Here is a 15,365-nt window from a genome sequence, read left to right as displayed (position 1 = left end):
TGGAACACAATTTCTGTGGTTCCTTCTGTAACATGCTTTTGACTGATCACTAAGTCGGAGCTTCCTAAGGACCGCCTTTCTATGATGTCTACTGTTGATGACTTAGTCCTGAACAACTGTTATAAATCCTTGAATTTCATGATATTGAAAATTAAGAGTAAAAAAAAAAAAAAAAGCCCTGAAATCCACAGATTTGATCGGAGAACTTTGTGTTCAAAGAAAGATCAGGTCACAAAGAGGGTCTCTAGCACAGATTTAGAACTGTAAGGAGCCTTAGAGGCCAGGGAGTCCAGCCCTCCCATTTTACAGATGAGGAAACAGCCACAGGGTTTCACAGTCACTCAGCGTGACAGAGACCAGCTTGGAGCTCAGGTCTCACGATTCCACATCCTGGTGTTGGGAAAGGGCATGGTGGCATCCAGTGTCCCTTAGGCTCAAATTGCCACCCAGTTCTGGTCCCATCCCAGATGACTTTCCTTCCCCCGCCCTCCCTCTGCTTCCATTGCCTGGCTGGCAGCTCCTGTTCCTGACTCAGGGGTTGACGACCTGCATTTACCCCCTGCTCCAGCCAGGGCCCGCTTGTCGCCAGACCTGCCAGACCAGGGGACCGGTTAGGGGAGGGCACTGGGGCACGGCCTGCCCAGCATCGGGGGGCACTCCCCTTCTGAGGAGGCAAGAATGATTCGTTGACCCTGTGCCCATTGCCTGGAGCTCTGCCATACTGATGGGGAGGGCCTGCCCTCATGGAGCTTACAATCACTCATGCAGTAGCGGGCCAGGGGAGTTAGAAAGGGTCCCACATGGAAGGTACCAGACCTCAGATTGTGATAAGGATTCCCACCACCAGGGGTGAGGGCAGAGGGCATTCTGGACATGAGGGCAGCTCATACAGATGGGGAAACTGAGGCCCTGAGAGATTTCCCCAGTCACACTGAGAAACTCAGGATCGACTCCCTCTCAGAGTTGGAATGGAGGGCTAGAGCACTAAATTTGGTCTCAGGACCCATAACAATAACAATAATAGCTAGTATTTATATAGCACTTTTAACAGATTATCCTCACGATAGCCTTGGAAGGTCGCTGCTGTAATTATCCCTAGTTTACAAATGAGGAAGTTGAACCAGACCGGTTGTGTCTTAGCCAGGGTCACACAGAAAGCGTATGAGGTTTTGAACTCCTTCCTGTGTCGGGCACAAATTGGACCCACAATCCTCTCATGCTGCTACTGCCTGACTTTGAGCAAGAAACTTCATCTCAGTTTTCACCTCTCTGAAATATGATATAATAATAATATATGTATAACATATTATCTATATAATTATATATAGATAATATATAAATCATAGAGAAATATAATAATGTGATATTAATATATATTAATAGTAATTGTATATATATATAAATGTATAGATAATATAATAATATAACATTAATGTTATATATCAATATATATTACCTAATAATGAAATAGTAGTGCTATATATTAATATTAATAATTAAAAATAATTTGATAAACTAATTAAATAAATTAAAATTTTCTAAAGGATTGTATATATTATTTTACTTGAGGCTCCCGACAACTCTGCAGGTGTTACTGTCCCTACTTTACTGTGGAAAAAACTAAGGTCCTGTAGCTTTCAGTGGCAGGATTTGAACCTGAAGATTCCTGATTCTAAGGTGTTCTGGGCTGTAAACCCTCAGATCTTATGCTATGTCATGTAGCTTGTTTTGTACGTATTTATTTGCAGGAGTAGGAACTGCCTTTTGCCTCTCTTGCCTCTCCCCAGCACTTAGCACAACACCTGGTGCAGAGTAGGTGCTTAATAAATGTTTATCAATTAGTTCAAGTCTGAAGAAGCTGCTTGGAGAATGCCGGCACCGCTTGGTCCTGTGTCCGGGATACGGCGTGTCTCTGGGGCAGGGAGGATGGCCACCTGAGCTTTTTCCTTCTGTGGCCGCAGCGTCCCTTTCAGATGCTCTCTGGTTCAGCTTACACAGTCGGTCTCATTCCAGGAACCGGTTCTGTTGGCACCTGCGAGCCTCCCTGGAGCCAGTCAGCGGGTGGGGGAGGACGGGGGCTGTCCTGGGTAGACCGGGCAGGTGCCGAGTTACCACCTGCATCCCAGTGCCCTGGGCACCAGGGCTTCTGCTGGCATCTGGATAGCTGGGTTTTTTTATTTATTTATTTGGAATAAAACAAAGATGGGCTTGTTCCTAGAAGCATTGGCAAGTGTGTCACAAGGGTTTCAAACTCCCGTGAGCAGAGGACGGTCTCCGCTTCCCAGAATCACAGGCTGAAAGGCACTTCGGCAGCCATTTAGTCCACCCCGAACCTGAGTACGGGTTTGGAACCTGGATTTTGGGGGGCGAGAGACCGGCCAGACATCTGCAAAAATAAATAAATAAATAAATAGAAATCTAAGGAAGGAAGGAATGAGCAAACATTTATTAAACACCTAGCAGGGGTCAGGGACTGTGCTAAACACTGGAGATGAAAATACCAATGCAAGACAGTCCCTGCCCTCAAGGAGATGATGTTCTAAGTTGGGGAGACAGCATGAAGGGAAGGGTTGGCTAGAAAGTGGGGTTCAGGGGTGGTGGCCAATGGAGCCAAGGAAGGTGGACTGACCCGCCCTTTCTAGCGGCAGTGTCCATGTGGGCTTGGTTATACTTCCCAGGACAAGATGGAGGGAAAAGCAGGTGAAGGGAGGGAGGGCAGGGATGAAAAAAAGATGGCGGACTGGCATGTGCCAGGTGTCTGGGGCCATCTGGATGAGTGGACACGGATCCCTTGTGGCTGAGGAAGTGGCCCCGAGGCTGAGCCTGAGAGAAAGAGGCGGTGAGGAGGGGTAACTGAGGAAGAAGCTTCCCTCTGACTGGACATAAAGGACATTGAGGGGAGTCTTGTGCCCGAAGACTGGAAATAGCCAGGATGTAGAGAGCCTTGAATGCCCCTCTATAATTGGAATCAGGAAGACCTGAATTCAAATGTTGCCTCTATTACTTACTGTGTGACCCTGTTCCAATCATTTACCTTCTCTCAGGGTCCAGTTCCTCTTCTGTAAAGTAGGGATATGACATTAACACTTCCCTTTCAGGGTTGCTCTGAGGATCAGCTGAGATAACATATGTTAAACTCTGTCACAAAACTTAAAATGTATTATAATTATTATCATGATTATTAGGGCAGGTAAGTGGTACGGTAGATGGAGTGTCAGCTCTGCAGTCAGAAGGACCCGAGTTCAAATCTAGCCTTAGACTAGCTGAGTGATCCTGGGCAATTCACTTGTGTGCCTCAGTTTCCTCATCTGTAAAATAAGCTGGAAAAGGAAATGGCAAAACACTCCAGTATCTAAAACCCCAAATGGGGTCATGGAGAGTCAGACAGCACAACAACAACAATTATTTATTATTATTAACATCATCATTTTAATTATTTTCTCCTAGAAGCAGTAGGGAACCACAGTCTTTTTGAGCAGAGCATAACAGGATGAGACCCAGCTCTGCGAAGCTTAGAGAAAGGACTGTATAAAGGGTAGATTGGAGAATTTTTGTGAATTAGGAGATTGTATGAAATGTCACTGTGATTTAAAACCTTGAAGGACAGACAGACACACACACACACACAGAGCCTGACCAGGATAAGCAACTGTGTAAAGGATGGATTCTAGAACTTTTACAAATTAAGAGACTACATGAAGTATTACTGCTATTTAAAACCCTGGACAGACAGACAGACACACTCAGGCTCCGAGGGCCTGATCCAGTCCTCTCTGTTGGGCCATCGTTTCCCTGGACTTGTGGTGCCGGAGAAACTGAGGCAAGATAGAAATTGGTTTTTAAGAATTTAATTGTTGAGAGTTTAGGCCAGCCAGGGCCAGCCGGCTGCATGGGACACTTGTCTCAAAGCATTCAGCAGCAAGCAACAATTCAGGAGACTTTTTTAGCTAGGGGAAACAAAGGCAGATAAAGGGGAGGACACTGCATGAGCAGACAAGCCATAGTTCCAGGAGAAGATCATAACTTAGTCCTGACAAGATAAAGGTCAAGATAAGAAGGTGGAGGGCAGGAGAGAGCAAGGTGGCAATACTCAAACAGAGGGGGAATTATCCCTGCAAGCATTTGAGATGAGGCATCTGGAGTTTTATGACTCAATAGTATTTCAAGGCCTCCAGTCCTAATGGCAAGGAACAAAGGAGTGGGGCTATAATAATTTTATTCAGGATGTAATAATTTAGGGAAACTGATTAATAGCAGACTGACTCAGTTTCTTGATCTGTCAGATAAGCGCTAAATGACCTCAGGGGTATCTTCTAGCTCTCTCTGTGACCCCTTGGGGCGGGGTTCACATCCCAGCTCTGACGCTTCCCTGTTAGACCTTGGACAAAACTGAACATCCTTTCCCTCATCTGTGAAATGGGCTCATGGGGGCTCCCATCTTGGGGACATCTGGAGGGTCAGAAGAGATGACGCCTTCTCCGTGGCCCCTAAATCCCTCCTTTAAAGACCATTATGACCGAGGAGTCGGCGGGTTGACAGGGAGCCTGCGAGGGGATTCCAGACCCAGGTCTCTAGAGAGCTCCAGGGACAATTACCCTCTGTGGGTCCCAGTCTGTTCCGCAACTGTTTACTTCCTGTGTTGCATTGTGAGGCCCCAGGACTCCTGGGAACCTGGGTTCCTGTTGTGGGCCGGAGAAGGATGTTTGTGCTTCTTGAGGGGCTTCCTTGCCCCTCTTCCAGCTGCCTGGCCCCGGTTCCGCCCTCTCCTTTCTTGTCGGTTCCCCACCCCCTCCTCACATACAAATGCCCCGTGCTTGTCCTACAGGTTAGGACTGTTTCCATCCTGCAGGAAGGCGACAGTTCGAATTTCATTCCAGACATTTTCTAGCTTTGTCAGTGCATGAGTCCCATCATTCCTCTCCATCTCAGTTCCCTCCTTTGTAAAATGAGATTTGGATCTGATGACCGCAAAGGTCCCTTCTAGCTCTGATTCAGTGATCTTACTCCTCCCTCTCTCTGTGCCTCAGTCTACCCATCTGTAAACAAGAAGGCTGGACTCTGTGCTGTCTGAAGCCCCACTGGGTCTGAATTTAACCACTGGCCTTTGCCAGACTGCGCTCATTCCTCAAGGGGCATAGCTCATGTGTCTCCAGGGAGAGCCTCGGAAACTCTTCTGCATCAGCCGGCTCTTTCGCTTGGTCCCAGTTGGCAGCCGAATGGGGCAAAGAGGCCTAGTGGTTAGAGCCGCCCCAGAGCTGGAGTCTTGAAGGCCGTCATCTTGTTCTTTGCTGGGAGGTGTGTCTGCGGTATTGAGGAAGGAAGTTTGCCTGTGGGCTAGGACAGCAGCAGAAACACAGAACCCTCCATTCCGGTGCCCCCAGTTTTGTCACCTTTATTTCTAGCCTTGGTTTTCCTGCCTGCAATATGGGGAGAATCATTCAGTTAAGCACCTACTATTTGTACCTCTACATGAATACTTTCTCTTAGTGTTATTGTTTGTCCTTTGTTCTCAGAGAGGATCATGAGCTCAGGGAGATGATGCAAGTAAATTGAATTTAAGTGAGGAAGGGCTGTACAAAGTCTCCAGCCTTACTTTCTCCTCCAGAACCATTCTAGGTCCAGTGAGAAGCAATAGATGAGTAGATGAATGGGTAGATGGATAGATGGATGAATGAATGAAAGAGCACTTATTAAGCACTTACTGTATGCTAAGAGGATATAATAATAGACCTTTCCTCTAGGACCTCCCTTCTAGCCAAAGAGACCGCACTTAATAGGGAAGTGATGTTTTGGAGACTTATCAGGATGGTGGGTGGACTCACCAGGTGACTAAGTTGACGGGCCCTTTCCAGTCAGGGTAGCAGTAATGATTTGACTGTGTGTTCATAGCTGGAAAGCAATAGAGGACTGGGGGAAATACTTGAAGGAGACAAGCATGGTGGCAGGAGAGAAAGCAATAGGGAAGTAAACTAAAACATGGTGGACTCTGCTGGCCTTCAGTTCAACTTACACTTATTAAGAACCTCTGCTGGGTATCCAAGATAGAAAGGGGGGAGTCCTCTGCTTCTCAACAAGCTTGCGGCCGGAGCAAGGGATATATAGGCGAGAGCTGTGTTGTTCATTGGTGCCCCGTTTGGGGTTTTCTTGTTAAAGACATTGGAGTCGTTTGTCATTTCCTTCTCTAGCTCATTTTACAGATCAGCAACCTGGGGCAAACAGGGTGAGGTAACATGTTCAGGGTCACACAGCTAGGAGGTGTCCACTTTGCACTTAAAAAGAGTCTTCCTAATTCCAGGGCTTGTGCTCTGTGCACTTTAAGATAAGATCTTTCCCAGTCAGGCCGGTGACTGAATAAGGCTTTTTTCCTTCTTCTCTCGGTCCCTGGAGAGTTCCATACTCATACCTTCAGCTGCTCTGTCCCAGGGAATGTATATTCTGATCTCTGACCCCTCCCAAGATCTCTGGGTTGGATTTCTTTATGAAAGATCTTGCCTTAAACCCAAATCACTTTGACTCTCCTAGATGGGCCAACAAGCGGCCAAGTCCCATTTGGTTCTCATTTGCTTTGAGTGTAAATAGCATTTGTTTGTTTTGCCACAAAATCCTGAGGGTCTTTCTTTCCATATCAGATTGATTTTTTAGCCTTTATCACTGAATGGGTATTGCCTCTGACCAACTGAGACCCATTAAAGACCTTAGCTTAAAAAGGCCGGGGTCTCCCGCTGCATCCATGGCCATCTCCAGCCTTCCTGATCTATGTCTGGCCACTGGAGGGGAAAGTGAGGCAGGTGACCTTGCGCACCCTCCCCCCCTCACTAATGTACTTGCAAGTCTTAGAAGTTCACCTTCCCGAGGCCGGGATAACATGTACAATAAAACCATCAGGGGAAGGGAGGAACCAGGTGCACCTTAGAGCATGGATATCCATTTGGAAGTGCCGGACTTTGGAGATGGGTCAGTCTGGCTCACTCATAGATGACGGATTTGTGGTCTAGGGGAGATTAAGTGACTTCCCACGAACCAGCCTAGGGGGACTAGTGGATCCAACCTCCCCCTTCCTCCACATTACAGGATTAGGATCCTGTAATAAGGCCACGTGTCCCGGTTACAAGTCCCAGACTTGGCCCAGTGACTCCCCGGTCCTGAGCTCTCTCACTCCCTCCCTCTCATTGCCGGCTGCCAGGCAGATTGCCTTGGTGGAAGGGGGAGTGCCAGCCTCAGCAGCGGGGAGGGCAGGGCCTGGGGCCTTTCCCTCCCGGTTTCCCTGAAGTGGCCCTGCCCTGCCTTCTCCTGGGACAAGGTTTGGCCGGCCCAGCCTGCTTGCAATAGCAGGGCCCTGTGAAATGTAACAAGCCCCCACTGTGCCCAAGCACTGTGCCTCCTTGTGTGTGGTTTCCTGTGCCTGGGGAAGCTCATTCCCCGCGAGCCGCCCTCCTCGGCCCGAGACATCTGCCGGCCCGGCACACAACGGGGCTGTGTTTGCCAGGGGGTGGCGGAGCGGGGAAGGCGTGCAGCCTGTCTCCTCCAGCACACATGGACGTTCACGCGCTCTCCCACAGGCACGCTCTCCACTCAACGGGGCCCTGTTCTCTGGCCCCCACCGAGGGGCCACGGCCAAGGGAGAAGCAGGCAGGGAGAGGTGGGAAGGGTCTTGCCAGGACACCCCGCCCTGCCCCCTCTCCACAGCAAACCTCCCTTTCTCCCCCTCCACCCAACCCAGCCAACTTTCTCTAAAAACACAGGAAATTCTGCTCTGACCTGGGATGGGGGAAGGAAAATGGACACACAAGTCACTTGTCATTGGCTGGAGATGAGCTGATTTCTGATAATTCCTGAGAAAGCAGCTTTTAGGGTGTCCTAGGGGAAGAGCCGGCAGGGAGGGGGCTACCGAGGACCCGGGACTTCTCTGAGTTCAGATCCCTTCGAAGGATCCTTGACTTTAGAGTTGGAAGATACCATAGAGACCTTCTGGGATGAGGATCGATAAGCCACAGAACTCCTAGGTTTTGGTGAGGAACACCCAGGAAGTTACCTCACTCTGTCTGCCTTTTTGAGGATGAGGAAAGGATTATGGACCCGGCCAATCCAGCAAGGGCTAAATTCAAATCCAGACCTTCCAAGTCCAAACTTAGTGCTCCTTCTGCTACATCAGGCTACTTTTCCATAATAACATTCTGCATTTTGTCATTTCACAGTTATGTAAAACCTTGCACTGATTATTTTAATTAATCCTCATTACTATTCTGTGAAGGTGGTGTGGGTATTTATAACTTTTCTTACAAGATGAGGGAGAGTAAAACTGAAGGAGGCAAGTTGCATTTTGGCTACTCCATTAGACTCAGAACTTCTTGAAGCTTTATATCCCCAGAACTTGGTATACAGTAGGCACTTAATAAATGCTTGTTTTCACAAGTAAATGGCCTGAGAGCATACTGAGACCCAATTGCACCCAAGCCTTGTTGACTTATAGAGTCCTTTAGACTAAAGCCCGCTGACATGGTAGCTCAGGAGAAAAGCTTTCTTTTCTTTGAAATGGGTCCAAATCTTAACGTTGGATGCCTTCTGCTTCTGTTACTATTTCCTCTCCTATAAAGTGAGGAAGCCGGACTAAATGGCCTCTCAGGTTCCTCTCGCTGTAAATCTGTGAGTTCTGTCATTAAGTAAATAGTTCTCTAGACCTAAGAGAAAATTAAGTAAATAGTTCTCTTATGTCTAGAGTCCTGGTCTGAGAAGTGCTTGGTTGTCTCACCATGCTGGTGAGGAGAGGAAGAGCTATTGCAGAGTTGGTTAGCCAGGAGGATGCTGATCTCTAGGACAGACTGCCAGTGGAGGTCAGGAAGAAGACCTTTAATAGGCTGTGGATGGCAAAGCGGATGCGCTCTGGGGCTGCATTCAGAGAGTCGTGCTGTCCAGGGTTAGGAAGGCGGCAGTTCCCCTGGTGATCGGACCATATTGGGGGTATTGTATCCAGTTCTGGGAGAGCATCCATAGGAAGTCAGCTTAGTGAGGGCCATTGAACCTGAGGTTCATAAAATAATAATAATAATTTAATTTGTTAAAAAACTGTTCTTCGGTATACATATAATTCTACTGTTTATTAAAGAGCAAAGCAAATTTGTATACTAACGAGGTGGATATGCTTGTTTATTTTTACATAAGGAATTAAATCCTGGTGGAATATTTGATAGTGCAGGAGGTAGAACATTCAGAAATCTTGACTGTTGGCAAATTTTTCAAGACCCTTACATTCAGTATTTGGAGTCATGACCCGTAGTTTAGGAAGCTTCGCAGTACAAGACACCAGTGCGACCTGGGAGTTTTGATCTAATTGGAGAAAAATACACCCATCAAGACAGAGAGTGGGAGCTGAAACAGGCGGAGAGGTCCAGACCTATATTGGAAAAGGGAGGGTGTTTTCACACTGGGGGAGGTCAGAGAAGGCTTCATAGAGAGGGCAGATCTCAGCTGGGACATCAACAGGAGGTCAGATGAAGGGCCAAGAAAGGAATGAGCCTGTGAAGCAGGAGAGAGAAAGGCAAGAAAGGTGGCCCTCCACTTGGGAGAACTCTATCAAGTCTCGGAGGAAAGAGAAACTCATCAGAAAGGGGAGGGCAGTTTTATCACAGAATTTCAGAGCTGGAGGGAACCTCAGAGACCACTTAATCTGGCCCACACAGGGCACAAGAATTCCCTTTATAAGCAGCTCCCAATAAGTGCCCATCCAGGATCCACTTTTGGTGGCTCTGATTGTTAGAAAGTTGTTTTCTTGACATCCAGTCTAAATTAATTTCTGTAATTTCATTGGATCTGTCAGTCGATCAATCAACATTTATCAAACTCCTTTGTGTCAGGCACTAAAGCAGGTGCTAGAGATAAAAAGCAGAAATAAAACTAGTTCGTTCCCCTCCTCAGTCAGTCAGAGAAGACATGTCTGTGTATGGAACTATTTTCCAAATAGAAATAAATGAATACACACTGACAAGCCTTATCTGTGTCTAGATGTTGTGTTGAATAAAACCTGTTCTACATTTGATGTCTTGTAAGCCCAAGTGCTTGTAAGGGAGCCTGGGGGGACCCCTTCTCACCAAGTTCCATGCATTCGTGTTTCCAGGGAACAGCAGCTGAACCAGGATAATGTGATGAGGGAGATAAGAGCTATTTTCAAGGAGAACCATGTTCCAAAGTTCCCAGGGTTATCTTGGGGAGGGGAGGCTTGAGGGATTGGAGAAGTCTCTCAGAGCAGCTCAGGGTACCCTTCAGCTCACATTGGTATTCAGTCCTCTGACTAAATGCGCGCTCTCGCTTCAGCTTTTGGGGCTGAAAAGACCAAAGCATCCTGACGTTTTGAAATGAATCAGAAAAGCTGGCATCCCCTGAGGTTCAGTGCCCGGCGGTGCCCTGGAGGGAGAGAAGAGCAAAGGCTTCCAGTAATTTATACAGTTGAGCTACAGCCTCAGATCTCAGAATCTAAATGAATCGGGGGCACAATGGGTGCCTGTGTGAAAGGAGGTCAGAGGGACTGGGGGTTGGGGTAGGGAGGGCCCGGCCAGGGCAGGCTGTGCCATGTGGCCCGGAGAAACAGTAGAATATCCTGGGTCTGGGGGCCAAAGGTCCTGCCAGTCCTGGCTCTGCCACTCACCATCCGGGCGACTGTAAGCAAATAGTGTAACCTCTCGAGACCTTTTCCCTTTCTGTAAGAGGAGGAGAGTTTGCAGGACGATCTCTAAATCTTCCCCTGGCCTCTGCCCTCCATACTTTTGTGTCTTCCATGTAGGTTGGTTCTGAAAAGGGGGAGACTCTTGGACTCCTCCTATGGGAAGCTTCTTCCCACATTGCCATTCGTCGGGAGGCACAGAGTGCCCCTGGGAAAAACCTGGGAAAATGGGCAAGATCAGGTCGTAGAGCTGGACGGAACCGGGGCATCGGAGGCTCACTGGAGTAACATCGGTAGTGGGAGCCTCAGGAAGAGCCATGTGGAGGGTCTGAGGAGACTGGAGGTGGGGTCCCTGATGAGGTGATGAGGGGCTGGCCGGAGGATCCGTGTGAGCCGAGAGATGTTGGGGCAGTAAACTGGACCAGATGTGGCAGCTGAAGTGTTATGGGGGCTGGGGGGCTCCCTAGGGGCCCCGGGGCCTTCACCCTCTCATTGTCTCCTAGCCTGGATTAGATCAAGTCCAAAAGGCCACTCCGTGTTCTAGACCTCAGCTACACCCTTGTAGAGATGAGTAATAGACAGCTGTATTTTTGACTAACCAAGGTCTAACTTGTTGACTGGCCCTGGGCATGGATTTCACCATATCCACCCCCTTCCACCGCACTCCTCCCTCAACCTTTCCCCTTGAAAAGGGCCTAGCACTCAGGGTCCCCTTGATTTCCTAGATGTGCACAGGTTGACCTTTGGGGCTCTGATAGAAACAGATACCAAAAGTCCTCATTCTCCGGCCCGTCCCTCCTCCCCCTTCACCAGGGGCGCAGCCCCATCTGAATCAGCTGGGAAGAGGGAAGTCCATTGAACCATGGCTCTGGTTCCCGGGAGCCATAGGGAGGTATCCGTTTGATGCTCATCCTCCTGTGGGAGCCCCAGAACACACCCAGTTTGTTACCCCTCAGCCTTGGTCTGGTCCGATGGACCTTCCTGAACTTCCCAAATTGATGAGGAGGAGTCAGTCATATCATTCTGGTCTCAGTTTCTTCATCTGTTAAATGGGAGAGGTAGACCTGAGGTCACTTCCGGTTCTGCATCTGTGGTCCTAAAGCATCCCTTATGTCTACACCTGACTATAGTCATCCCTAAAATAAAATAAATGTAAATATATAAAATATAAAATAAAATAAAAACGTTGCATTATGTTAGCTGTCTACTGAGATCCCTTTCAGTACTAGGCTTTTGAAACTGTCATCTCTAAGCTGTGCTTCTCATGGTCTTGGATGATTTTAGCTTTAGAGGGAAAGACGAGAGGTTTTTCAAATGTAACCCCCTCATTGTACAGAAAGGAAGTCGAGACCTGAGAAAGATCTCTTAATAGTCACTTAATGTCAGTGCCTTCCCTCTTTTAATTATTTCCTACTTATCCTGAATATAGCTCATTTTGCCTATATTTGTTTGCATGTTGTCTTCTCTATTAGAATATAAGCTCTTTGAAGGCAGGTTTTGTGTGTGTGTGTGTGTGTGTGTGTGTGTGTGTGTGTTTTGCTTCTTTCTGCATTCTGGGGAAACTGAGGTAGACAGGTAAAGTGACTTACTTAAGATAACATAATTCCTAAGTATCTGAGGCCATATTTGAATTCAGGAAGATGAGTCTCCAGTCTCCCTCATGCTGTCCCTAACTCCCCTCTGAGTTCCCTTCCACTTCAAAATTCTATGACCTTTTTGGTGAAAAAGACTTTCTTAGCCCAAACCTTAGCTGGGAGGGAAGTTGTGAGAGAGCAGAATCACTTGGAGTCAGAAAGTCACCTCCTCCCACAAGGGACTCTATGAGACAACGTCCATGTGTCTCAGTGGAGAGTTTTTACAGGGGGAGGCCCCTCTATCAGTGAAGTCAGGTCTAAAAGAGAGATCTTCGCTGGCTTTCCAGCCTTTGGTTCTTTGCAGTGATTGGGCTTTGTGGGATTTCCCGCCTGAGCTCATCGGGAGCCTTAAACTCCTTGGCACGAGCACAGTTTGTGGTTGTCTCTGTCCGTCTGAGCCATGTGGGGCCAGTGGACCTTTGGTTTCCTGGGAGGTCCCTCCCATCCTCCCCGAGTGGTTATGCGGGTGAGGAAGAGGAAGGAGCGCCAGCTGTGAGCCCTTTGAGGCCGGGGAAGGAGGTGTCTTTGCCCCGGGGTGGAGACCAGTTATCACTGGGGTGTGCCATCTGTTTGAAAAGCAGTAGCAACAAAGCTGACTCCCTCCCTTCCTGGGGTTGGGGGGAGGGGGAAGAAGAAGAGGATCCTTGTGGAAAATGTTTAGCCCATTTGGGGAGAGGAGGATGTGTGGAATTCAGAATTTTAGGGGGTTTCTTATTCATTGGGAGCTCCTGGTTTTTCCATCATCTCCTGGGGCCTAACGTGTGTGTGTGTGTGTCTGTTTGTCTGTCTGTCTCTGTGTGTGTGTTTGTCTGTCTCTATGTGTGTCTGCATATGTCTGTCTGTCTTTGTATCAGGAAAGGGCTTTGGGGAGGAGGACAAATATTAGAGAATCAATAGCTTGACATTTTTTAGGCAGAGAAACTCATTTGTCCAGACTATCGCCATTTCCCTATTCCTATCTCCATCTGCTCCCTGGTGTCTAGAAGACCTTAATTTCCTTCCTCGGCTTTGGGGGTGATCCCTTCTGTGGGCAGCTTAGGTGGCTCAGCACACGAATGAGCACCGGCCTCTGGGTTTGTAAGGTCTGGATTTGAATCTTGCCTCAGACACTTATGGGCCCTGTGGCCATAGGTTCTTAATCTCTCTCAGCCTCCGGTACTTTTTCACTTTTAAAATGGTGATGATGATAAAGCCTTCCTCCTTCTGGGGTCATTCCTGAAGACTGCATATAAAATGCTTCATAAACTTAATGGAAATGTCTGTTGTGAATGGTGGCAGGAAGCCTGGCCGCCCGTGCGGGAAGCTCACTTCTGCTCTTCTCTCTTTCATAGGCGATCAGCATCAGCAAAGCCATCAACACCCAGGAAGCTCCAGTGAAAGAAAAGCATGCTCGCCGTATCCTTCCCAGAAGGCTCTGCTCTGGATCCCTGGGGGAAAGGGGTGGCCTGGGGGGGAAAGGCAGGAATGCCATCAAACTTCTTCCCTCTGTGACTTGGGAGTGGGTGAGATGAACCCATCAGGAAGTCCATTCTTTCTGAAATGTGGTGAGGGCTTTCCCTTACTGAGACAGCTTGGCCCTATTTTAGGCTTAGACACGGCAGGAATCTGGAAAGCATCTTGTCCACCTCTGTCATTTCACGGAAGATTCCACTTAATAATGTTAAGCAACTTGCCCCGTCACAGAACTGGTAATTGCTAGAGGGAGAATTCAAACTCGGGTCCTCCGGCTTCAAATGTCATCTTCCGTATCACGTTCTTTCCCTTTCTCCTTCAGCCTTTCATGCCAGTCACAAAATCTGTTTCCTCATCAGCACCTACCCTGAAAGGAACTTTCTGACCCAGCTCTGAGCAACAGCTGATGAGACCCCTGAAGTCCTATTTATCTATTCTGGACGATTTTACAAATGAAGAAACTGAGGACATTAAGTCTGGCTGAGGATCCTGAAGCTGAGAGCAGTGAAGGGATGACATGATCCTAGATTTAGACTCAGAAGGGACCTCCAAGACCATTTAGCCTCCTGAGGAAACTGAGGCCCAAAGACACAGACTCAGCTTAGCAGACGAGTAGTAGGTTGCAGAAGTGAGATTTGAACCCAGGCCTTCTGACCCACAACCGGCTCTCTGCCCTTTGCCATCATAAGTAGTCAATGGCAGAGCTTAGCCTCAGACTCAGGGCCTCCGACATTGAATCCTTCACCCCAGACTCCGCTGACTCCAGCCTTGCAAAACCCCATGAGGCTTTCTTGTGGGAAATAGTCCTTGGGTTCCAGTTCTGCCTTTGTGTGACCGTGGGTGGGTCACTTAATCCACAAATATATATCAAGGCTCTTCTGTGTTCCAGGCGTCATGTTGGGTGCTGGGGACCCAAATAAGAAGGAGACAATTCCTACCCACTAGCAGCATACATTCTGACAGGGGAAATGACAAACACATATATAAGTATATGGAAAATTAACCTGGAGAGAACCATTACAAAGTGGAAGGAGGCAAGCGTTTATTAAGCGCTTTCTGTGTGCAGGCATTCTGTTAAGTATTTTACAGATATACCACCCTTGAGTGGCTTACATTCAACAGGGGAAATGACAAACACATATATAAATATATGAAAAATTTTTATGATGAAAACAGTTACGAGGTAGGAGACAAGCATTTATTAAGCACCTACTGTATGTAGGCACTCTGCTAAGTGTTTTACAGACATTTTGTTTGATCCTCACGATAGCCCTAGGAGGTTGGTTCTATTTGTTATCCCTATTTTACAGATAAGGAAACTGAGGCAAGGTTATGACTTGCAGCTAGTTTAAGGCTGGATTTGAACTCAGGTTTTCCTGGCTCTAGGCCCAGTGTCCTCTGCACTGGGCCCCCTGAGTTCCCCCACCACACACAAGCTGAGTCAGGAAGGGCACCAGTAGTGGGAGTTAGGAAAAGCTGATTTCCTCTTCTTTGTGATAAGGGGTTGGACCGGGCACCCCTTCAGATGCCCGTCAGTTCTAAATCTGTGATTTAGATGAAGGTAGGACAGAAGATGGGGGGAGAGTGACTTGAAGCCTTTGATAGAAAAATCTCTGTGTAAACCA

The 15,365-nt window shown here is 47.9% G+C and overlaps 1 protein-coding gene across 1 annotated transcript in view; it reads left to right on the top strand.

The window, feature by feature from the left end:
- The window catches only part of HIP1R (huntingtin interacting protein 1 related), a 68,822-nt gene that overhangs the window by 15,529 nt on the left and 37,928 nt on the right, over window positions 1-15,365 (top strand). Inside the window, exon 2 of the mRNA XM_031948482.1 lies at window positions 13,620-13,683. Within this exon, the coding sequence (XP_031804342.1) occupies window positions 13,620-13,683 (64 nt within the window). The remainder of the gene's footprint in view (window positions 1-13,619; window positions 13,684-15,365) is intronic.

This window comes from Sarcophilus harrisii, chromosome 1, assembly GCF_902635505.1.
Source record: "Sarcophilus harrisii chromosome 1, mSarHar1.11, whole genome shotgun sequence".
Taxonomy (NCBI): domain Eukaryota; kingdom Metazoa; phylum Chordata; class Mammalia; order Dasyuromorphia; family Dasyuridae; genus Sarcophilus; species Sarcophilus harrisii.
This window is presented reverse-complemented; position numbering and strand designations above follow the sequence as displayed.